Here is a 23,868-nt window from a genome sequence, read left to right as displayed (position 1 = left end):
GTTCTATTTCACAGCATATAGATTGCCTCCTGCTAAGAATACCTTAAGTGCTATAAATCTTTCGGGCTTTAACTTGAAGCCCCTAGTGTGTCTGCTTTCATGCTGGTCAAGTCAAAGGTCAGCTGCCAGTCAACTTGGCTATCTGGATGTTTGGGCTTTTAGTCCCCCTGAGCTGGGTTGAGTGTGCTCTGATGCCCTAGATTGGTACCAGTGTGTAGTCCCCAGCCAGGATCACCCCACCCTCCACTGGGCCCATGCTCCAGCCATCTTGTCTCATGCAAACCATTGATCTAGTTCAACCACTCTGCCCATCCTGGACCACATCACCGGAATCCCTCCCTAGTGAGATAGGAAGAACCATCTTGAGCCTTCGCCTTTCAGCCCCTCAGAAGGAACTAATAGGGAAATTAGCTTCAAGGGGAATCCTGAGGTATTGGGGACTGAGCACAGCTGCAAAGATTGAAGCTGATCAGCAGGGAGTCTGAGAATCCACTCCTACCTCTTCTTGTGAAAGGGGTGTCTAGAGCACCCCTCGAGTTGATTGTACGAGAGAATCCTCCAGCCACGTCTGTTAGAGATGACTTTGACTACTTGCCAGACTCCATTTGTTCTTCATTCAAGCAATGAAATGATTTAATTTTGTATTTCAACATTTAAAAAAATAAGATAAATTAAATGGTATTAAAATAAATCAAGCTTTGGGGCTGGGATTGTGGCTCAGCGGTAGAGCACTTGCCTAACACGTGTGAGGCCCTGGGTTGGATCCTCAGCACCACATAAAAATAAATAAATAAAATAAAGATATTGTGTCCAGTTACAACTAAAAAATAAATATTAAAAAATAAATAAATCAGGCTTCTGGAGAATGGTCTGGGGAGAATGGACATACAGGAGGCTGATTACCAGCTTCACTCAGTGGCTTAGCAACAGGGCACAAGGATGTTAGCCCTCTCTCTATGAGCAACCTCAAAAAATAGAGTCCATATGATTGTTCAGGCAATAAAAGGCAAGAATGATGGCTGCCTCAGGCTGCCTGGGTCTTCTCACTTCTCTGATCTCAGTCCTGTGGTCTGTTTAATTGCCGAGGTTATTTTCTCTTGGTCCTTCCTGATCCAATACATGTCTGCAGCCCTGGTGGAAGGAGGCCTCTGGCAGTCAGAGTTTGGTTCTGGCTCCATACTGGCATCAAAACCCTTGGTGATTAACAGAGCCTCAATTTATTTGTACGATCATCTTCACAAGATGATCTGTATGACCTGTATCTGAATGATCATCCTTATAAGAAGGACTCAGTGAGATCAGGTGTACAAGGAGACTTTTGTAAACTCTTGGTGCATCATAGTGCTTAATCTCTGTTGATGCAGTGTAAATGCCGATTATCACTGTGGTGTACTCTGGAGGAGAAGGCAGGTGCTGATGAAGGCAGGGTAGAGGAAAGAACTGTTGACAAACAGACTCACGACTTTTGCTCCAACACCATGTGCATATGTTGGTTCTTCTGAATGAATAAAATTACCTGCTCTCTGAGATCTTTAACTATAACTGTGTACTTCTCTACCCTAATGCTTGCTGGGAAGTTTGAAGTCTCCCCACACATATGCCTCTTTCCAAAATCACTTAATCTTGAAGAATTATAATTCATTCATTTGTTCAGCAAATACCTATTGAGCACTCATTCTGCCAGGTTTTAGTCAAGGCCCTGAGAATCCTGTGGTGAACAGAAAGAGCAAGTTTCCGCTAGGGTGGGATTTATTTTCCTTGGTAAACCAGCAAACAAATAAACAAGAGCAATGATGACTTCAACAAGCAAAAAATGATTTTTCATAGCACATAAAGAAAATGAAAAGTGGTATGACAAAGGGGGTCACCTTTAGATAAGACAGATGGTATAAAAGCTTCTCATAAAAGGTGGCAGTTGAGACCTGAATGAAATTAAAAAGTGACTTATGTGGATATTTAGAGTAAGGCTATTTCAAGCAAAGGAACTAATAAATGCAAAGGCTCTAAGGCAAGCTCAAGTTCAGCCTCTTCTAGAAACTTCAGAGAACTTTATCTTAGCTGACAGGATTGTGGATGGCAAAACGAAGTGGTAGGACAGCCAGGCATGGTGGCACATGCCTGTAATCCCAGCAGCTGGGGGAGGCTGAGGCAGGAGGATCACGAGTTCAAAGCCAACCTCAACAACTTAGTGAGGTCCTAAGCAACTTAGTGAGACCCTGTCTCTAAATAAAATATAAAATGGCTGGGGATGTGGCTCAGTGGTTAAACACCCCTGGGTACAAAAATACCAAAGTGGTAGGACATAAAGTCATCAAGTGAGAAGTTAGAAGTGAAATCAGCCAGGGGAGGGAGGAGCTTCAGGAAGAGAGAATACACAAATAATGGCATGAACTATCTGGTTTATATTTTAAAAAGGTATTTCTGGATGTTTTGTAGATGGGTGGGGGGTGTAGATTAGAAGAGATGGGGCAGAATTGTTAGCTATTGCAGTAGTTCAGGTGAGAAAAATAATACTGAAACTCCAGTAGCTAGAACAGAGTGTGACACTTTTTTTTTTTAAAGGTCACCTTCAATGAATTTACAGCTCTGGTGGGCACATAGTAAACGCTGAACAAATATTTTTTCTCCATGAATCTATGAAACAGAATAAGGCTTTCTTGTGGCCACTCTAGGTTTTGAGTTAGCATCAACACTCTGGATATTTTGAAGATAGTTTTTAATTTTTCTAGCTGATGTGCTCCAAGGGTTCCTTTCCTTCTGCGTGAAACTACATTCCCATTTGAGACAGAAGATGTTCCACTCTACCACTTCTTGATGTTCTCGGACAGTGTGATTAAGTCCCCCAAACCTTCAGCTCACATTTAAATACTGATCTGGTGAACTCTTCTGTGTTCATCCAGGGTACGGACGTAGACCTGCCTTGCCAGTGTATCTCCAGAGCTTATTACGGTCTGGGTTATTGAAACAACAAATGGCCACCACCTGAACCAGACAGAAGCACTCCGGTACCTCAGACGAATCTGGGGACTTCCTGCCTCACCTCCTAGAGAGCACAGAACTCTCATTGGTCTTATTTAGCTCACAGTTTAGGAAAGTCCTAAAGCTAAGCAGGTGTGTAAGTTGCATGGTTTGGGGTTGATTTCTCCCACACCTGTTTATTCGAGCCTTCGCATCTCCGAATCAGGAGGAACTTTCCAGGGCCCATGGGATAGAGAAAGTGCCCGATGTGTTTTGGTGCTTGCTAGGCCTCTTCATTTCACCTTCATTTTCATCTTTGGTGTGCATTGATCTTCAGATTACATTGTTTTTACTTTGGGTAGCTCTGAGCTTCCCATCTTCCCCAGCAGCCCTGCTCTCACTTTCTGAGTTCTTCCCACCTCTCACCCCAGAGCAAGTCTGAACCAGGTCTTTCTACACTCTAGTTTGCCCTGCTTTTGTCCATCCGTCCAGTTTGCACACTGTCCTCATTGTGGTTTGCCTTTCCCAAAAGAAGAAGCATTGACCTTGTTCCTCCTGTGATTAAAAACGTTCAGCTGTATTGCTCCCTATTCCCTCTGAGATCGCCCAAAATTCCTTGGTCAGGTATACAAGGCCTTTTACCAACAATTCCTCACCCATTTCTGCAGCTCCTGTCAGGTGCCCTCTGGCCACATCACTTGTCCTTCTCTAAACACATGCTGCTGGTTCAGGCTTCCACATCCTCTGGAATAGGCCTCCTTTTGCTTTTGTTCAGGATTCACTGGCTGCATTCTGTGAAGTCCCGTTCATTCTTCAAGTCTCAGATCCAGGATTACCTGGTTCGTGGAGCTGGTCCTCATGATCTCAGGCTGTGCTAAACCTTCTTTCCTGGAGCTCTCTTGGGACATCGCATATGCTTCCAAATCTAATACTTGTTTTGTCCTAATTATTCAGTTTTCTGTCATTGTTCCCCAGTGAAATGTATGTTCTTCAGGGCGGATTATATTTTGTTCTTATTACTCAAATTCAAAAAACCTGCTCACAGCATCCCTGACAGATGGTTCTCCAAACTCCGCTTGAACACTGCCAACGGTGGGAGAAATCACTGGATATTATCCCTTCTATTTTTGCACATTCATTCAATAAATATATACTGAGCCTCTACTATATGCCAGACACTGATTTAGGCACTGGGAATACAGAAATACCAGATAAAAATTCCAACTCTCTTGGAACTTATGCTTTTTTGAGCATGTGGGCCAAAAAAAAAATGAGTTTGGAACAAATCAGAGTAACTGTCTCATGATAATTCAGGGAAAGTCATCATGTGACACAAAGCTGAGTTTTAAACAAATGCATGCATGTATGAATGAATGAGCGAGTGAGCAAAGAGGCCCTAAGAAAATGTGGAGAAGTTGACCTAAGTTGACATCACTGAAAGGGAAAATAACTAGAAACATATCTTGCTGAAAATGGATGAGTAGCATCACTTTCCTATGAAGATAAGAGAACTCTATGTCTTTTATGTTTCTTCAGTAGACGTGTAAGCCAAGCAATCAGCAAATTTAGGGAGCGACAAAGGGAAAACCTGCTTTTGTGGGTGAAAGAACCGATGCCACTATATTTCGCATGGTATGAAGTAAGCAAGAGTCCAGGAGGCGGGGCTTTTGTCTAGTAAACAGGAAGACCTTGCTTGTGCATCAACTCATAGTTCTCCAAAAGTCCTTCTCTCAGTCCGGAAAAAGTTCCTAAGGTTGGAATCCCTAAAATGCAGATGACATGCTGCGCTCCTTGTCCAATCTTTGCCCAGGATTCTCAACCCTAGTTATATCTTAGAATCAACTAAGGAACTTTTAAAAACATTAATATCTAGCTGGGAATGGTGGCACATGCCTATAATCCCTGTGACGAGGGAGCTGAGGCAAGAGGAGCCCAAGTTCAAGGTCAGCCTCGGCAATAAATAAACAAAAAGGGCTGGAGATGTAGCACAGTGGTGAAGGTCCCCTGGGTTCAAGCTCCAGTATCAAAAAACAAACAAACAAAAACACTATAAATGTCTAGCTTCACTCCCAGAGATCCCAAATCTTAGATCTAAAGTAGAATTCAGATGACTATATTTTTTCTGATATACAGCCCCCTCTATGGTTTTAGTTCCATAAGTTGGGGGATGACTAAGATATAGACCCATTGGCAGAAAAAAAACAGAACTTAAGCTGTGAAAAGCCTCCTCTCTTCCTCTTCCTAGGTCTTCACCCACTCAGTGTTTATGATACCCCAGATGAGTCAAGGCCTTGCAGAGGTCAAAATCCTCTGGCTTCTACAAGTCTGGCAGGCTTTAGAGCATCTTTGAATCATAGAAGTTTTGAGGGAGAAAGGAGATCAGAGTTCAAGTTCAACCTCTTAACCTTATCAATAGGGTTTCAGTGAGTGTGACTAGTCATTGTTACCAAAAAAAAAAAAAAAAAAAAAAAAAAAAATTCTTCCCTACAATGAGTTGAAATCCCTCTGGAGTCTTCTGGAAGAATGAGGAAGATGAACTTTTAAACAGATAAACCCATGATTTTGTGACAAGTACTTCTGTGGTGGTCAGAGTCTGAGAGAAACTCAAAGGAGGAAATGACTAGTTCTGAAAGTAGAGGAGGGGACATTGTCAAGGAAGCCTTCCTAGAAGAGAGAGAGCTTTCTGGGGCCCTAGGTTCCTACCCTAATCATCCACCATCCCTTTCATCCCGTGGGATTTAGAAGCAAACTTTGACATTTGACATACCAAGTTTCACAGCCCAGCTATGCCGCTTGCTCAGTTGGTAGACCTCAGGTGAACTGTCAGTCTTTGAGCCCCAGTCTCCTCATTTCTAGAACAGATAACAATACCTGTCTCACTCTGACCGCAGGAGGCATGTACAACAGTGCCTACTGCAGTGCTGGCCATAGAGCAGGGACTCCATGAATACATGTGATCATTGTTGTTGTCATCCTTATTTATTTATTTATTTATTTTTAAGTCTTTAGTTCATGTGAAGCATGAGAGACTGAGCCTGCTGGTGCCCTGGTCTGTTTATGAGGCTTCATCTTAGGGGAGACAAAAATATGTCAGATGCATGTAATCAGAGAATCAGGAATAGTGTAATATCACTTCACGTACCGTAAGATTCTCCACCTTATAAAGCCCTCCTGCATTAGAGCCACTCACCCACATGGTCTGAACAAGTTCTAGAGCCACCAGCTTGAGTACTTAGAGAAGAACAAGAAAAAGGTATTAATTACTTCTCAGAACGTAATTGTAATGGATCGTTCCTGTGATTACTGGTTTGTCTTCATCCCTCATCAGAAGATAAGCTTTACTGAATAAGGTTGAGGATGAGGTGTAGCTCATTCATGGTGGTACCCCCAATCGCTAGCATCGTGTTTGGTCCCTAAATGAGCAAAAAGCCATTTCTTAAAAACTGGATTTGAATCAAGAGGCTTTGGGTAAATACAGAATGTTGGCTGTCCTTGACCTTCTCTAGACCCTTACTTCTTACCACCCTCTTGTAGCTTACTCACTGAGACACAACTAAGAAGAAAGTTCTTGCTTCCTGCTTTCAGATCCAAGGCTTTACTTTCAGATACAGCAGCTTGATGCTGCTTTAGAGTGCTGTCTCCAAGCTTGTGGGAAGGTCTCCACACCCAGAAAGACTCATTCTGCTCTCCTGAGTCCTTGCTCAAAGGGGTCCCCAAGCCCAGGGCGATACCCAGCCCAGTGGTTCACACCATATGTTCACTATTGGAATTTCAATGCTCCCTTTCTATGTGGCCTCTACTTGTGATCTTGGACTCTGATCTGCCATCTATGAAATGGGTATGATAATGATCAGGCATGGTGGTGCACTCCTATAATACCAACTTCTTGGGAGGCTGAGGCAGGAGGATCACAAGTTCTAGGCCAGATTCCAGTCTCAGCAACTTAATGACACCCTGTCTCAAAATAAAAAATAAAAAGGGTTGAGGATGTATCTCAGTGGTAGAGCACTCCTTAGTTCAATCCCCAGTACTGCCAAAAAAAAAAAAAAAAAGATGATATTTCCTCCTTTCCTGTGGAGATCCAGAACAATAATAATGCAGGAAAAACACTTAGCATTGTTATATCTTCTTCCTTGAATCCAAGTTCAGTTGTGACAATCAAGCTACCTAAGCAGCTGTGGTCACATCCTTCCTATTCTTGAGAGAGTAGGGAGTTGACCTCCTGTGTGTTTCTTGGGGAGTATTGCCCTGGGGAGAAGGACTCTGCCCTGACTCTCCCCTCTGTAGGCAGAGGAAGTTCGGAGGCGCTGCAGTGTGCTTAGAGCGGCTGACATGTCAGAGCCAGGACAGCCTGGCTGCTGCACCTAAAACTTTAATGTAAATCGGCTGTGACGCCTGTGCAGGGCCCCAGATTTAGAAGCAGAGAAGGATGACTCTACTCAGGCTGGTGACAGGCCTGGAGCAGTGTTCCCATTGGAGAAAGTGGAGGGCGTAGCAGTAGGGAGAATTTCTCAGTCTGGCCTGGTGGCACTGTTTTATTAATGATCTGGAAGAGCAGAGGAACAGTGACTTTAATTAAATTTGCCAGTGATATTAAAAGATGTCAGGAGCCACTGCTGAGGACACAGACACCTTGCAGATGGCCCTGGGGGCGTTAGGAAAATAATCTAGGAAAGAGACAAGAGGTCACGGACTCAGTCAGGGCATCCGTTTGGCTAAGGGAGAGGAATGTGACATGGGGGCAGAGAGTTGTCCCATGAGGAATACACCCTGGGCCTCCTTATCTGCATCTTCTCTGTGTGCAATAGGTTTCTAACTGATCTTCTGTTCCAGTCTTGTCCTCCTTATAGCCGTCCTGAGTCTTTAGCGAAATTGGTTTTTCTGAAATATAAATCGGACCATGTCATTTCCTGTTTCAAATCCCATCATTGGCTTTTCTCTGCCCTTGAGATCAAATCCCATCTTCTCAGCCGGGCGTAGAAGACCTGCCATGAATCGTGTCTCCCCACTGTCCAGCCTCATCTGCTGACCCCCCTGCCTCACACTGAATTCCCTGTAATCCCATGCACATCCCATGCACACGGGGGCTCTTTTGTGTCTCCGTGACCTTTTTGTTCAGGCTGTTCTCTTTGACTCGAATGCCCTTCCCACTTTCCTTTTTTCTTTTCTGACTAAAGCTCACTCAAGCTTGAAGACTTATTTCAGGGATCACCTCCTTCAGAACGCCTCCCTGAATCCCCACATTAGCTCAGCGCCCTCCTCGGACCCCCACAGCCTTCTGCCTGCCTCCACTTTGTGTAGTAAAATTGTCTCCGCCCCTGCTCGATGGTACCTCTGTGGGCAAATACTGTATCTCATTTTTCTTTTTACCCACGGCATCTAGGACCAGGCCTGGCAAATCACAGGCTTTTGTCAATATTTGTCAAACTGAGCTGATGAAAAGAATATTCAGTTGGGAGACTGCAGCAGGCAGCCAGGACAGCCCCAGGAAGCCTGGGGACTGTGCGACTTGTATCAAGTGGCTAGTCTCTCCTATGGGGAGTGTGGGACAGGCACATTGCTCCTAAGCCCACATCAGGCTGGAAGCCGATGGATGTACTATAACCAAATGAGATAATTTGGGGAAAATTGAGTGATCAGATCCATGTGTTTTATGTCAACTGTGTGAGAGTTTGGGCTTTACTATTTCCTGGCCTTATATATTTTGAGTAAAATGACTTAACTAAGACTCACTCTTTCAAAATGGGAACATAGGGATAAAAATATCGCTAATCTCACAGGGTTGCGATGAAAATTAAAATTTGCATTGTGCGCACAATAAATGCTAATGTATGTTCATTACTATTGTTAATATCTGTTATTTGGAGGAGTCTAAAATTGAGTCATATCCCTGAGTCTGGGTTCCAGAGAAACTAATGAGACCCTCAGGAGTTTGTCTCAATTGGTAAGTAATGGCACACACAGAAAAAAGACCACAGGTGCCCATCAGAGCTGTGTCCTCCCCCTCTGACAATCTCAGCCAGAAGCCATTCCCTGGCAGGGCTGGAAAGCACCGTGAGGCTAATCAAAGAGCATTTTCCACCTTCAATTCCAAACTCCAGGGCAAGTATTTACTAGACACACCTTACCTTCTTGCCTCGTTTTCTTTCCATTCATTCCTTTGGTTCAGTTGTTTTCGCAGGGAACTGGCCTCTGATACTGACCACAAGCATAGCATAAACCTTATAAAAACCCGTCACCACAAAGTGTCTGTGAAGTCCAGGGAGAACAAAGCCACAATCCTTCTTCATCCTCCTGGTGCATAAGATAAACAGGAGTCCATGCCCCCTGTTACTCAGGATAACTCTACCACACACGTTCTGTGTCTTTTTTCTCCAGAAGGGCAGCCCTCCTCCCTCACCTGTGGATACCCCATTCCCTTGGGGGTACCACCTCCTGTCACCATGTTGGCTCTTGATGGAAGAGCCGCTCCAGCGGTGCCCACCCTGTGTCTCCTCCTGCAAGGGGCTTATCAGAATCCACAGAGTGTCAGGGTTTTCACAGATCAAGGCAAGAAGCCAGGATCTTTGTTTATCCACACTTTCCCGGTGTGAATGAGTGTCAGACTTTGAATTGGGTGTGTGTTGTGGGGGGGGAGTCCCTGCACTCATCACAGGTTGCCAGAGCTCTCTCGGTGGGTGATGAACATCTTTATCCGACCTGCTCTTCCGCAGTCCTCATGACCTCTTGTCCTCTGAGTGAGGTCAGAGGCAGAGGCCCCAAGCACATGTTGTGATGACCCCCAGTACCTGGACTGATGAGGAATGTGGTCCTCAGCACTTGGATGCCACTCCGGGGAACACGAAACCAAGTTAATCCGCAGCCCTTTGGAAGGAAGCCTTTAGGGTTGTAGGATGTACCCTGGTGACCTGGGTCCCAGGGGGAATTTCTCTCTGAGCACAAGCTTTGGGAATTTATAGATGTCCTCCACAGCCTCTAAATCCCTAGTCAGGATTTGTCTCTGAGTTCTCTCTCTTTATTTCCAAAGCAAATGATCATAATTTAATCATAAAATGGCTACAAAGAAGGTGATGTCTTAGGAAACTTCCTTGATGGCTACATTTATTCATTCCAAAAGTGTACATTTACGGAGCACCTACTAAATACCTAGGACACCGCGATAAGCTGAAGAGATACAGCCTTATGTATTGCTCTTATTTACAGCTTTACGAATGGCTAAGACACTGATCATCTAAACACTAAGAATAAACATGTAATTTCAACGTTTTGAAAGTGCCTTACAGAAAGGGCAAACAGTAAAATGAGAGAACCTAACAAAGGGAGTTGACCATTTTTTAGGGGTGACAAAAAGGTTTTTTTTTTTTCTTTTTAAGAGCATGACTTCAGCCGAGACCTAAAACATTATTAAGAGTTGGAAGTGCAAAGAAGAAACACTCACCTCAGGCAGGAATAAGGGCACATGCAAAGATCCTGAGGTGGGGAGTAACAACACCATGTCATTCAGGGGTAGAAATGAAGAGCATTGTTGAAATGTAGTAAGAGACAGAGGATGGGGTGGGAGGAGGAGAAAGGAGGTAGTTTCTACAATCCTTTGCAAATCAAGGTTAGGAATCTGGTCTTTGTATTAAGAGCAAGAGAAAACTATGAAAGAGCTTCAAATAAGGGGAGGATATATGTAAGTTTGGATTTTTGGGGTTGTTTTTTTTGGGGGGGGTACCGGGGATTGAACCCAGGGGCACTTAACCACTGAGCCACATCCTCAGACCCTTTTTATATTTTATTTAGAGACAAGGTCTTGCTGAGTTGCTTAAGGCCTCATTAAGTTGCTGAGGATGTAGCTTGCAATCCTCCTGCCTCGGCCTCCTGAGCCACTGGGATTATAGGCATGCACCACTGTGTTGGTGATTTTTTTTTTTTTTTAAGATTGTTATGGCTGTAGGGGACAGGAGAATCAAGACTCTGCTCTCTAGCAAGAGCTGGAGTGCTGAGTGCAGTTGGGAGGCTACTAGAGTAGATTCATCCCATGAGAAATGACGGTAGCTTTGGCAAGAGAGTTGGAGGGAGAATTGGTAAGATTTAGTCCTGGGTTGGGTAAAGAGGCAGGAGGGTCAGGAAGGCTTTCAGAATAACACCTGTCATCTAGCATGTGTTCTGCCCTGTGCTGGGTGCATCTCCTGAGCCACCAGCCTCTGCCCGAAGACCATTCAGGAAGAGCATAAAAGTAACTAGCCCAAAATGGAGGAAGGTAGATGGGTAGATGGAAGTGCTATTTTCAGAGATGGGAAACACTGGCCAAAGGAGCATACACAGAGGACAAGGACTTTGAATCCCTTAAGCTGCTGCACAATGGACATCAGCATTACTCTGCTACTAGAAGGATCCCTACATGAATGTAGCAGAGGGGGGAAATGAATAGGTTACTTTCTTTATTTATTTTCTTTTTTACGCTTTTGCATGGTTATTTTTATTCTTATTCTATCTCAATGAGGCAATGAGTGGAAAGACTAAGAGGAGTTTCAACTGGGTTTCTTCCTGTTCTTCAGAATTCATGCTCACCTTTTAGGGGTTTGAGGCCAGCAGGTGAGGTTGCATTTCACCCCAAAATCTTGTCTCCATTTTTATAAAAGACTTACTTGAGAGCCATTTGCATGTTTTATTAATAACAGTTTCTACTATGGGTCTCTTTCCATCTTTGGCTTTGGAACTTGAGTGGCTGATTGATCTTTCCCTTCCTGTAACAGGCTTCTTAACCTGTTCTTAAGTGTGTTCCACTGGAGGGTCAAGAGCTGCTGTGAACTCTACCTGGGCACACTTGACACAGCCTTGGTTTAGTGTGGTGCAGGTAGCGTTAACTAGGTGTTGACTTTCTTGGTTTCACAGGAAATCTCAGAATGATAGCTTGTCTCCAGAAGTTTTGCATTTGGGGAAGGATATTTTTTTTAACCCAAGAGGGTTCAATTACACTCAAAGCAAGGTATTGTACGTTGGGAGACTAGCTCATGAAAATTCAGTTCAGTAGTTACTCTTGCAAACCCATGTAAAGCAGGAGTCTTCAGTATGATGACAACGGAGAAAATGAGGCTAAAAGCTCCAGAAGTACAAAGATTCAGGTCGTGGGCACCCTATTTTAAGTGGAGTCTAGATCAGTGGGGAGATAGGATTACAAGGTTACTGTCTAGCTTCCCATCACCAATATTCCCGGCTATTTCAAACCATTCTTCAACTGAGTCTCCCACCAGATGGTTCCGAGGACAGAGCAGCTATTTGTGCCTCCCATTGACATCTATTTTTCCAAGTGAGAGACTGCCCCATATGTCAGTGCAATATGTCTCCGGAGGTGAAGCATCCGTTTGTGTTGGTGGGAGCCTGCCACTTGCTGCCCCCTTTTCCTCATGCCTTTTCGTGCCTCTCTGATCTTTCCTAGGTCTCTGGCCTGTCAGGAGGACCATTGGTGCTGCGGTGGAAGCTAGCGTCTAAGTCTCGTGTATGGCGTGGTTAAGGTTGCAGCCTCTCACCTCTGCCTTCCTCCATTTTGGGCTAGTTACTTTTATGCTTTTCCTGAATGGTCTTCGGGCAGAGGCTGGTGGCTCAGGAGATGCGCCCAGCACAGGGCAGAACAATGAGTCCTGTTCAGGGTCATCGGACTGCAAGGAAGGCGTCATCCTCCCAATCTGGTATCCAGAGAACCCTTCCCTTGGGGACAAGATCGCCAGGGTCATTGTCTATTTCGTGGCCCTGATATACATGTTCCTTGGGGTGTCCATCATTGCCGACCGCTTCATGGCATCTATTGAAGTCATCACCTCCCAAGAGAGGGAGGTGACCATTAAAAAGCCCAATGGGGAGACCAGCACGACTACCATCCGGGTCTGGAATGAAACTGTCTCCAACCTGACCCTTATGGCCCTCGGTTCTTCTGCTCCTGAGATTCTCCTCTCTTTAATTGAGGTGTGTGGCCACGGGTTCATTGCTGGTGATCTGGGACCTTCTACCATTGTAGGCAGTGCGGCCTTCAACATGTTCATCATCATTGGCATCTGCGTCTACGTGATCCCCGATGGAGAGACACGCAAGATCAAGCACCTAAGGGTCTTCTTTGTCACTGCTGCCTGGAGTATCTTTGCCTACATCTGGCTCTATATGATCCTGGCAGTCTTCTCTCCTGGTGTGGTCCAGGTTTGGGAAGGCCTCCTCACTCTCTTCTTCTTTCCAGTCTGTGTCCTTCTGGCCTGGGTGGCAGATAAACGACTGCTTTTCTATAAATATATGCACAAAAAGTACCGCACAGATAAACACCGAGGAATTATCATAGAGACAGAGGGTGACCACCCCAAGGGCATTGAAATGGATGGGAAAATGATGAATTCCCACTTCTTAGATGGGAACCTGGTGCCCCTGGGAGGGAAGGAAGTGGATGAGTCCCTCCGGGAGATGATCCGGATTCTCAAGGATCTGAAACAAAAACACCCAGAGAAGGACTTAGACCAGCTAGTGGAGATGGCCAATTACTATGCTCTTTCCCACCAACAGAAGAGCCGCGCCTTCTACCGGATCCAAGCCACCCGCATGATGACCGGTGCAGGCAACATCCTGAAGAAACACGCCGCAGAACAAGCCAAGAAGAGCTCCAGCATGAGCGAGGTGCACACCGAGGAGCCCGAGGACTTTGTCTCCAAGGTCTTCTTTGACCCCTGTTCCTACCAGTGCCTGGAGAACTGTGGGGCCGTGCTCCTGACAGTGGTCAGGAAAGGAGGAGACATGTCCAAGACCATGTATGTGGACTACAAAACCGAGGACGGCTCTGCCAACGCGGGGGCTGACTACGAGTTCACAGAGGGCACTGTGGTTCTGAAACCAGGAGAGACCCAAAAGGAGTTCTCTGTGGGCATCATTGACGATGACATTTTTGAGGAGGATGAACACTTCTTTGTGAGGCTGAGCAATGTCCGCATCGAAGAGGAGCAGCCCGAGGAGGGGATGCCACCGCCGGCCATCCTCAACAGTCTTCCTCTGCCTCGGGCTGTCCTAGCGTCCCCTTGTGTGGCCACAGTCACTATCTTAGACGATGATCATGCGGGCATCTTCACTTTTGAATGTGATACCATTCATGTCAGTGAAAGTATTGGTGTTATGGAAGTCAAGGTTCTGCGGACATCAGGGGCCCGGGGCACAGTCGTCGTCCCTTTTAGGACAGTAGAAGGGACAGCCAAGGGTGGTGGTGAGGACTTTGAAGACACGTATGGGGAGCTGGAATTCAAGAATGATGAGACAGTGTAAGTACTTTTTTTGTTTTTCTATTCCAGTCCTCCCCAGCCCTCCCTTGCCATCTCTTTCTGTCCTTCTGTACCCTTCAAAACTCTTCCTTGTATTTGTGTTAATGTCAAACTTTGGTTCCATCACAGGTGTGCAGGAGCAGCCAACACTACTGGACAGGTCCTGCTTCCCAATTCTCCTTTGGTTTTCTCACTTTGTTTCTGGGCAAGGGATCCTGTGATAGGATCTAAGGACACAGAAAGTTTTGTCTTCTTGAAACTCAAAATGATGGCTGATGGGGGAAATAGGATGAAAGAAGTTTTGCAATATCAGATTTTAGAGAATTCCTGTGACTAGCAAGAGCAAGGAAACTGCTTGGGCCTCCCCTTCCTCCTCTTTTCATACAAAGGACTTATGAGCTTTGAAGCCAGTCCCATACCCTTCTGGGACAGCAATAGCCCAATCAGAATAGTCTGAAAGAGGGGGGAAAACCCCCAGTGATGGCTGTTGTATTGCATAGGCAGATTTCAGGCACTTCTCCTTCAATTTGGAAATTGAAAAATTGACTGAAACTTGGCAGAGTCTCTTTAAATGTCCATAGCCAATTTTATGGAGCAAGGCTTGCCCAGCCAGGTGAGATGAATCAATGTGGCTTCGGTATTAGTGGTATCTTGGAGAAGCAGAGTTCCCATGCCTGCAAACTGCCTGTCTCTAGTCTCAGGCCTAAGCTCCAAGTTCTGGCTATGCAGTGAAGGAGAAGAGACACCTCTTAACAATTGTGGGAGAAAGCACATCTTCTGTGTTCATATCATTTCATAAGCTAGAACTCTCCTGGAGTAATCCTCTGGTTACTGCCCCATCCAGTTCTTCAGAAGCTGTAGGTACTATGCTTCTGTTGTGGTGACTACCCTAAGGTCTCTGCCCATTGAACCTTCTCACAGATTGGTCATTCTATCCTTTTCTCAGATGGATATCTTCAAAGAAGAAAGCAGAGTGGCTTTTCCTAAGATTTGCAGCTTTCTGATAGGGCGGACCTTCTGGGGAGGCCTAGAAAGATGGAGATGAGAAAACAGGAAACCTGTCTCTGAATTCCTGCTCCTGTCCACAAAAAATAAACCATAGCAGGAATTGAGGTGAAGAATAAAAGGGGGGGATGTCAGACTGCCCCAAGAACCCGTGAATTATACTTTCAGTGGGAAATTAAACCATGCAACAGTTAGGAGGGAGGGAAGCAACTCATAGAAAAGGGGGATCCATAGACCCCAGGGAAAGGTATTTGTAGAACTGCTGCTTCCCAGGTCCAGTCTTGAGACAGTACTCCAAAAGGGTTGGGTTCTGTTGGAAAATGAGCTGAAAGACCCAGGGAACTCTACCCCGTCCTCAATCTTTTCCTAATAACGTGACTTTGGCAAGTCATTTAGTAACTCTGGAACTAAACCTTCTCCTATTCAAAGTGAGAATAAAGATACTTTCCTTGCCTGGAAGTAGGGTCAGATTCTTTTGCAGTTCCTTCCAGCTCAAGGATTTTCCGAACCCTGGACACAAATGCTCTGTGTAGGTCGTATTTGCATGAGCCAAAAAATGGAGCAGGGGATATTGTCTTCTGAAAGGAAATAGCCATTGACAAATTGATTTATTAGAGCTCTGTTTAGTCATTTTGCTGGGAAGGATAATCATTTGTTAGCATAAGTAAAAACCTGTGCCTTCCAGAGAATACTATCCATTTATATATGCTCTGGGGAGAGTGTTCATACATATAAATGAAGCTCAGGCCCTTGCTGGGAAGACAAACTCCATGAAATTTCACACATTTATGGCAATGTTGGTATGTAAGAGTTTATTGTCAGGCATCAAATAGCATCAAGCCTACAGAATATGCCCTAATTCTATGAACTCATAGTTTCTCTGATTTAGTACCTATCTCCCAATGGCATGGAAGTGTAGTTTATGAGGGATCACAGGGTTAGATCCCAATTTCCTCATTCTAGTAATAATCAATTATTTACCTAGAATCTCTGGATATGACTAAACCTTCCTCCAACTTATTTATGTTTGATTGTATAATATATTGTGGCAAATGAGTCCATGAACATTACTTCAGGGTGTCATTTGTTCCAAATGGTGTCAACCTCTTGTCCACATAGTCCAGGTTTGGGTGAGCAAATCTACATTCTTATATATTCATTTCATTATTTTTAAAATTTTCTGTGGGTTTGATCCTTTCAGGTTTCTTGAAAAAAAAATGAAAACTTGCTAATCACTACCCAGGAGATCTTCAAGTATAATTTTAGTATGAGAGATAATACAATGTAGCAAAAGAACCACAGGCTCTAAGTACTCTGGGTTAGAAATCTGCTGCTGCTGCTGACTTGACCATGTGGTCTGGGGAAATTTTTTTAACCTATGAGGTCATTTCCTCATGGGTAAAATGAGGATGGTGATCTCTCTCTCTCTTGTAGGGCTATTAAAACTACCATATATCTGGTACATGGTATGTGCTCAGTAAACACAGCCTTAATAGTAACATTGATAAATTAGCAATATTCTTCAGAAGAGGTCACAAGGTGATCAGGTTACTTGTATCTCTGTGCAACCCTAATTAATGAGCATGTTGGTTTTCTGGTTACCATGAAGAGTCCTCACCTAAACTCATAAATGGTCAGAGCCAGAAAGGACCTTAGAATATCTTCTAGAGTTATGCTTCTTAAATGCTAATGTCCTTATCAATCACCCAGGGATCTCGATAAGGTACAGATTATAATTCAGAAGGTCTAGGGTAGGGTTTAAGATTGTGCTTTTCTGACAAGCTCCTGATGCTGCTGGTCCCTCTTTGGATTGAAAAACTATAAAGTTCCTGACCAAACCATGAGACCCAGGAAAGAAAGTGGCTTTTCAAATGGCTTGCTTAATTGAATCATGAATGCTTTTCCTCCAGTTCCAACTTTCAACCCCAGATTTGCAAGAACACAGGCCCTGCTAATTGCAATACCAATCTGGGAACTGAAATTGAAACCTTCAGGATACTTGTACAGAAGCTGCGTGATACTGGAAACAATCTTGCTCTCTAACCCCTCCCTCTTTCTGAAGCTTTATTTGCCTACCAAGCTTGGGGTAGGCATTTTCGCTTTTGCCTTCACCTTAGTCTTCTAGAAAGAATCAAGTTATTGGCAGGCTCGTGGCCTATCAGTAACACTGGAGCCATCAATAATATTGAATTAATTTGCTTGGTTAAAGGCTTTACTTCTTAAAGTTGTCCTAAACAGCATGATAGGACAGAAAAGAATGAACTTTGGAATCTGATAAATAGATGTGAACCCATCACTCAGGAGTTGTGTTAACTTTGAAATAGTTCACTTCACCTGTCTGAATCCCAGACTTTTTTGCTGGAATGATAGAATAATATCTATCCTGGCAGGGAGTGATAACTAAATCCGGTGGCTGGGGAATATAGCTTACTGGTAGAGAGTACTTGCTTGGTGTGCACAAGGCTCTGAAAAAGAGTATCAAATAGAAATAGGAAAAAAAATGCCTCTTGAGCACAGTGATTCCCCATAGAAGGTGCTCAGTCATTCAACAAACACTTATTAAATATTTGCTATGTACTGGATACATGCCTTGGCACAAGGGATAAATTAATGAGTGAGACAAGCTAGCTCTTCATCTCTGAAGGATTTTACTCTCAGGAGGAGGGAATCCATGTATTTACACCAATCTAAACATGGAAGAAGGACATAGTTGAGGCAGATTCAATAAAAGAGGAACAAGAGTTCTGCTGTGTGTGTGACCCCACTGTAGTGTGTAAAGTAACCTTCATTAAGAATGTAGAAGTGAAGGGGGAGGAGCAGGGGTGTATACACGATTAATATACACCCAGGTTACAATAAGCCCTTAACATTTGCAAGTGACACTGTTGACATCTTCACGATCTAGACGAATCCCTGCTTTTGTGAATGTCACTATAACTCATGGAGATATGAGTTTTGCCTGCATGGTAATTTCACTCATTAAGCAAGTGACTGGCTCTTCTATCCCAGGCTCACAGCACGCCTCTGCAAAATAACCCATTATTGCAGCTCATGGACCTTTGGGGTCTCTGGGAATAGTCAAAGGCACAGATGTCAGCTATGCAAATGCCAAGATCTACTGCAATTAAATCGCATGGGCTTCCTTCAGAGAAGCACTCAGTATTGGCTGTGCTGCACATTTTCTAACCAAATCAAGAAAAGCTGGCAGGTATCTGACCTCCCATTTGACAAATTATGAGGTTGAGATTTAGAGAGGAAACGTGACTTGTCCAATATCAGCTAGATGGGAGAGGAAGTCAGCGTTGGAAAGGACTTTAGCATTTGCTGCACATGTACCTTTATTGGTTTGGACTTCTCCACTTTACCTTTGTTCACCAGTACAGTGTTAACTTCAGAAAGACTATTGCAATTCAGGGGTGGAAGGAAAAATACATACTCTAGAAGAGCAAATCAAGGAGTATCATATGACTAGTGGTTTGGTTTTTTTTAAAATTAGTTGTCAGTGGACCCTTATTATTTGTTTGTTTATTTGTTTGTTTATATGTGGCCCTAAGAATTGAACCCAGTGCCTCACACATGCTAGGCAAGTGCTGTACCACTGAGCTATAACCTCAGCCCATGACTAGTGTTTTAACTAAGAATAATAATATATTATGGAGTGTTTTTAATCTCTTTGTGCACTTTGAGGCTGTTCAGGAAGGAGACACTGAGTCCACAGAAGTTTTTTGTTTTAAGTCTTGATTTTCCCTCGAGTCCTCTGGTTCTGAAGGTCAAAGTTTCCTTATTCACTCACAAAGACGAAGGCAAGGGACACTTGAACAAAGTGAGGCAGGTGAGTGAGGAGAAGCTTCCTGGTTGTCTAACCTTCATCAACTTCCCAGATGTGTTGGATGAGACAGGAATACTCATTCCTTCTCTGTTGGTTATGCCCCATCAACTTCATAAGGAAGGTATCAGAGGTTGAGCTGTGGTCTCCAACTTATTCAGGATGTTGTTTTATTATTGTTGTTTCTAAAGAGAAACTAAGCTTCACTCCCATAATCTAGTCTGAAGTCCTGGCGGAAAGCCCATAGCATATAATTGATTGTTGAAGAAAGAGAGCTTCTTGATCTGCAAATTGAACAAGGTCTTGATATTTAAATTCTGCACAGTGTAGAAGCATTTGCAAGAGTCAAATGCTTTGAGAATTTTGCTATATAACTATAAAGGAAAGCACCAGGTAAAGATTAGGTAAATATTAGGCATGACAGTTACCACTCACAGGAATTAAATTCTTATGGCTACCACCTACTGGGTACCCAAGTAAGAAGTTACCCATAAGTAGAGACAAATTTAAAGTTGAAAGTGGAGCTACTTATTATGGAAAATTTTGTTATTATGAAAAATTTTGTTTTTCTGAAAACTTAGTGATGGCTAGATATGGACATATATTAAGATCAACCGTTGATTTGACACCAACACCCTTACCCTCCCTAGCTGCAGGTAAGCGTGCAGAGGCACAATTTAGCTCATCTGCCCTTGCCTAAACCCTTTCAGTTACCATTCAACGGGTTGGATTCCTAAGAACCAGTGAGTTTTGATCCAGACAGAATTCTGTAGCAGGTTCTTGAGTTGGTACTTTCAAAATAAATGGCATCTTGATAGTAACTTAATACTCCAAATATGGCAGAATACGACAGTAAAATAATTTATGGATTATGAATGACTACAACTGCCATTTTAGTATTCCATTTTTTCTCCAGACCTTTTGGCCTTGATTTGTTGACCTTTTGAATTTCTCCTTGTGTTTGCCACATGACCTTCACTGACCCCACTACCATCTCTGACCTTCTTTTTCTGGATTCTGTTCATGCAGGAGGTACTCTACCACCACCATATGGGCTAATCATGACTCTGACTGCAAGTATTCATGTTCATTTACTTTATTCCCTTGCTGCTGGTACCTTACTTTCTGTTCATATGCTATTTTCTTGCGCTCACTTTCTTTTGGAAACAGTCTCCGCTGCAGCAGGTGCTGAAGAGTGTCTGCTGTGGTCTCCGCTCCTCCCGCACTCAGGGCCTTCCTCCTCAAGGCCTTTGGCCACATCTGCTCCTCTAACACGATCCGGTTCCCAACATTCCCTTCCTTCTCACTACTGGCCTCTGCATTTGGGTTGCCTTCTGTCCCCTGTCTGATCTAGGCCTTCTTTGAGTGATCAAGAAGGAGCCAGGAAAGTATCCCTCAAGAAAGCCTGTCCTTTGCACAGCAAGAGCCAGCTTCACCATAGCACCAAGAAGATGGATATCTCCCAGGAAACAAGCCACTCCCAGTGGCGCTCCATTTTCCTCCATCAACAAGCATTTGCCTGACTCTGTGGAGATAGAAAGATTTTATTGCCAGGATCCACCACAGGCTGGGACTGATAACGGAAAGCCGCAGAGGACAGAGGCAGCTCTGGGGACTGCCTTCTCTCTCCAGTGCGCTCCCTCCTGGGCCACATGGCCTCTGTCTCCTGGCTTTTCTCTGTGATCTTCTCCTTTAGCGTCTAGCTTGTAGTGTTAACTCACAAACCAAGTTCTCTTTCCATATGTGCTTTCAGCCCTTATCTGGAAAGTTCTTTATAGTTTTCTATCTCATATTCTCAAAAGAAGGAGTCTAATTTTTTTTTTCCAATTTGGTCACATCAAAGTCCACTGGCCAGACATGCGTTGGTCACTCTGTTGGTTGTCAAATACTTCTTCTGCCCACCCTACCCCAGCTCATCTACATAACTGAGTGATAGAAAATGAAGTTGCTGTGAGAATTCCATGATAAGCTATTTAAGCAGTTGTACTTAAGCACACTGGTGGGCAATGTCACTTTTGAAAGGAGTCTCAGGTGACACAGGCACCTGTCTCCTCTGAACCTGCACAGGTATGTAAGGTTTATAGAGCACTGGTTTTATAGTAGTCTGTGCTGGGACAGTAGGCTGAAAGAATAGAAGCCCCAGATCTACCACATACGTCACATTGCCTACAGACTCCACAGCCAGGATTAAAATGGCCTCTGCCCAGATCAACAGTGATGCTGAGTGGCATGAATCTCAAGGCTACCAGGGTCATCCCTTCCCCTTTACCCTTTGCTGGTCTGTCCTCTCCAGGACACTAGCGTCAGCAGATAATCTGCTCTCATTTTCAGGTGTGCTATTTGGGTACTGAGTCACGTTCAAAGCCTCTTCCTGGGTTTGGGTTTCCAGAGCAGCCTGTGTTCCAGACGAAAACAGAACGCTTCCCTGACTCTCACGCCTGCCAAGGACAGAGTGATAGCTCTCCTGTAGCCTCTCCCTCTTCCCCCTCCTCTGCTGGACAGCTGGTCATCTGGACTCAGCTGGAGCCAGCGGGCACCCCCTCTTTATCCTAGGAGCTACAATTTGAGGCCTTCCCAGGAATTCTCTAAAGTCAGAGTACTCTTCTGTATAGGTTTCACTGTGTGTGACTCTATCAGGTGTCCAGATCTTAGGACCCAGGACTGGGGTGGAAAATAGACTCTCCTTTTGTGTCAGCTCCATTCAATGAGTAGTGACTATCTGGGGAAACATGGTGGAGAGGATCTGTGAGGCTGTATCTGGGCTCAGTGGGAGACTTGAGATGGGAAGGTCAAATGTCTGCCAACCCTAGTGTTGGGACTAGAGGTAGAAAGAACTTCATTCAGTGGAGAAACTAGGAGGCTCTATTTCATTGGATGTGTCAGTATGAAATAGCTACTATCTCACCAATCCTGGGCCAATCCTAATACCAGAAAAACCTCTTTGAATCACTCCTGACTTTATCCTACATCACACAGAACCTTCTTTATTCCCTAGATGAATCCACAGGGACGTAAATTCCCTTTGGAGACATGAAGCAGATAATTTTCTTATCTGATTAGAATCTTCCAGAGCCCCCTTCTAACCTACTGGGTTTCATAAACTAGATCAATGGTTTCCAAACCACTCCTATTACAGGTCATTTTCATTATCTCCCCCTTCCTGGGGAACCTGTGTTTTAGAAGATTATTAGCTAATAATTAATGATTTCCATTTTTCTTGTACGATATAACAAAAGATAACTAGTGTTACCATGATGAATTAATAAAATTCTAACCAAAGCAGAGAGAAGTGACATCTTAATTAACCTTTGTGGACTGTTGAAAGAATATATACTATCTAATCTATTGGGGGGGCATTGAAGAAAGAGTAAAATAAATACAGCCAAGAGCTGACTGTCAGAGAAACTAACTGGTATAAAAAGCTTTGAAAGTACTAGGTCATAATTGTATAAAGTTGTTTTCATGAGGCTAATCCTGTAGGGAGATCAGAATGTTCTGGAGAGAATGGGCACAGTTTTTGTTAAAATTGGATTCAAACCTTTGAGAAGTCTTACTATTTTCTATAGTAAGGCTGTTATTTTCTATAACATTTGATATAACATTTATATGAAACATAAATTTCTACTTTTAAAAGTATAAAGATTTTGTTATAACATTGGGGTTGCTATCAGCACTTTGTCCAGCTTAGGTCCACAGAATCTAAGAAATACAAAATAATTGACCCCAGAACACAGGACTTTTAAGATGAAGTATACATCCTCTGATTCTAATTGCACATTCTTTTTACCAAGTTACATGTGTCAGCGTTGGGATAAGGTCATGAAGCTAAAAGCAGCAGTTTCCTTTTTTTTTTTTTTTTCATGCAGAAGAAGCTCAGAGTGCATCCCACATTTCTTTCTTAACAGCAAGAGTTGGCTTCTCTCGTTTTAATTCAGGGACAACTGAGCCCAAGGAATTCAGAAAAGGTCAAATAAACTTAATGCCCAGCCCAGAAGTCTGTATCCATCACCCTTGACTGCTGGCTCAGACCCACTCTTGCCCAAGCCAGTCCACAGAAGATTCTTGGTGTACCGCTTCTTCTCCAGGAGCTGCCAACAGATGTTGCTGTGGCTGCTGTGTGGGAAAGGGGTGAGGCTGGCTTAGGACCATGCGGTCAGATTCAAGGGGCTTCTCTGATGCTATATCCATGGTGTCTGAAGGCAGCCAGGGGTAGGGGTTAGAGGGATGATGATAATGGAGAGCAGGAGGTCTCTGCTGCTGTCCCAGGAGAGCCCAAGCCAGCTCTTCACATCTGCGGGGCCAGAAGCAACAAGAGAGTAGAGAAGGTGTGTGTGTAGGAGGGTGTCTACCACTCAGTGTGCAAAATCAGACCTTTGGGGAGCGCATACTATGGGCTGAGCACAGTGAGAAGAGACACAGTCCCTGAGGGGGACAACAGGTATGTGTGACAGTTGCTATAGAAGAAGGAACCAATGAGGATTGTGGTCACACAGAGGCAAACCTCCTCCTGCCTTTTGTTGGGGATGCAGTTTGACATCATCATGGTGATCCACACGAACCTTCTCCTCCAGTGCATGCAGAAGGACTTATTAAGACAAATGATCAGTCGGGCTCAGTGGCACACACCTGTATTCCCAGCAACTCAGGAGGCTGAGGTGGGAGGATCACAAGTTTAAGGCCAGCCTGGGCAACTTAGAAAGACCCTGTCTCAAAATAGAAATTTAAAAAGGGGCTTGGGATGTAGCTCAGCTGTAGAGTGCCCCTGGGTTCAATCACAAGTACTGCCAAAAAAAAAAAAAAAAAAAT

At 44.1% G+C, this 23,868-nt stretch overlaps 1 protein-coding gene across 8 annotated transcripts in view; it reads left to right on the top strand.

The window, feature by feature from the left end:
- Slc8a3 (solute carrier family 8 member A3) overlaps positions 1–23,868 on the top strand; it is a 132,701-nt gene that overhangs the window by 6,488 nt on the left and 102,345 nt on the right. For 7 of the 8 annotated variants that reach the window (XM_048798584.1, XM_048798582.1, XM_048798589.1 and 4 more), the window contains exon 2: positions 12,383–14,231. In XM_048798584.1, the coding sequence (XP_048654541.1) occupies positions 12,445–14,231 (1,787 nt within the window). In that variant the 5' untranslated portion in view covers positions 12,383–12,444. Of the gene's footprint in view, positions 1–12,382; positions 14,232–23,868 lie in introns of those variants that run through there. The other variant, XM_048798588.1, reaches the window with a different exon arrangement.

Source organism: Marmota marmota, unplaced genomic scaffold, assembly GCF_001458135.2.
Source record: "Marmota marmota marmota unplaced genomic scaffold, marMar, whole genome shotgun sequence".
NCBI classification, from domain to species: Eukaryota; Metazoa; Chordata; class Mammalia; order Rodentia; family Sciuridae; genus Marmota; species Marmota marmota.
Note: the sequence above shows the minus strand (reverse complement) of the source record. Positions and strands in the feature narration are given on the sequence as shown.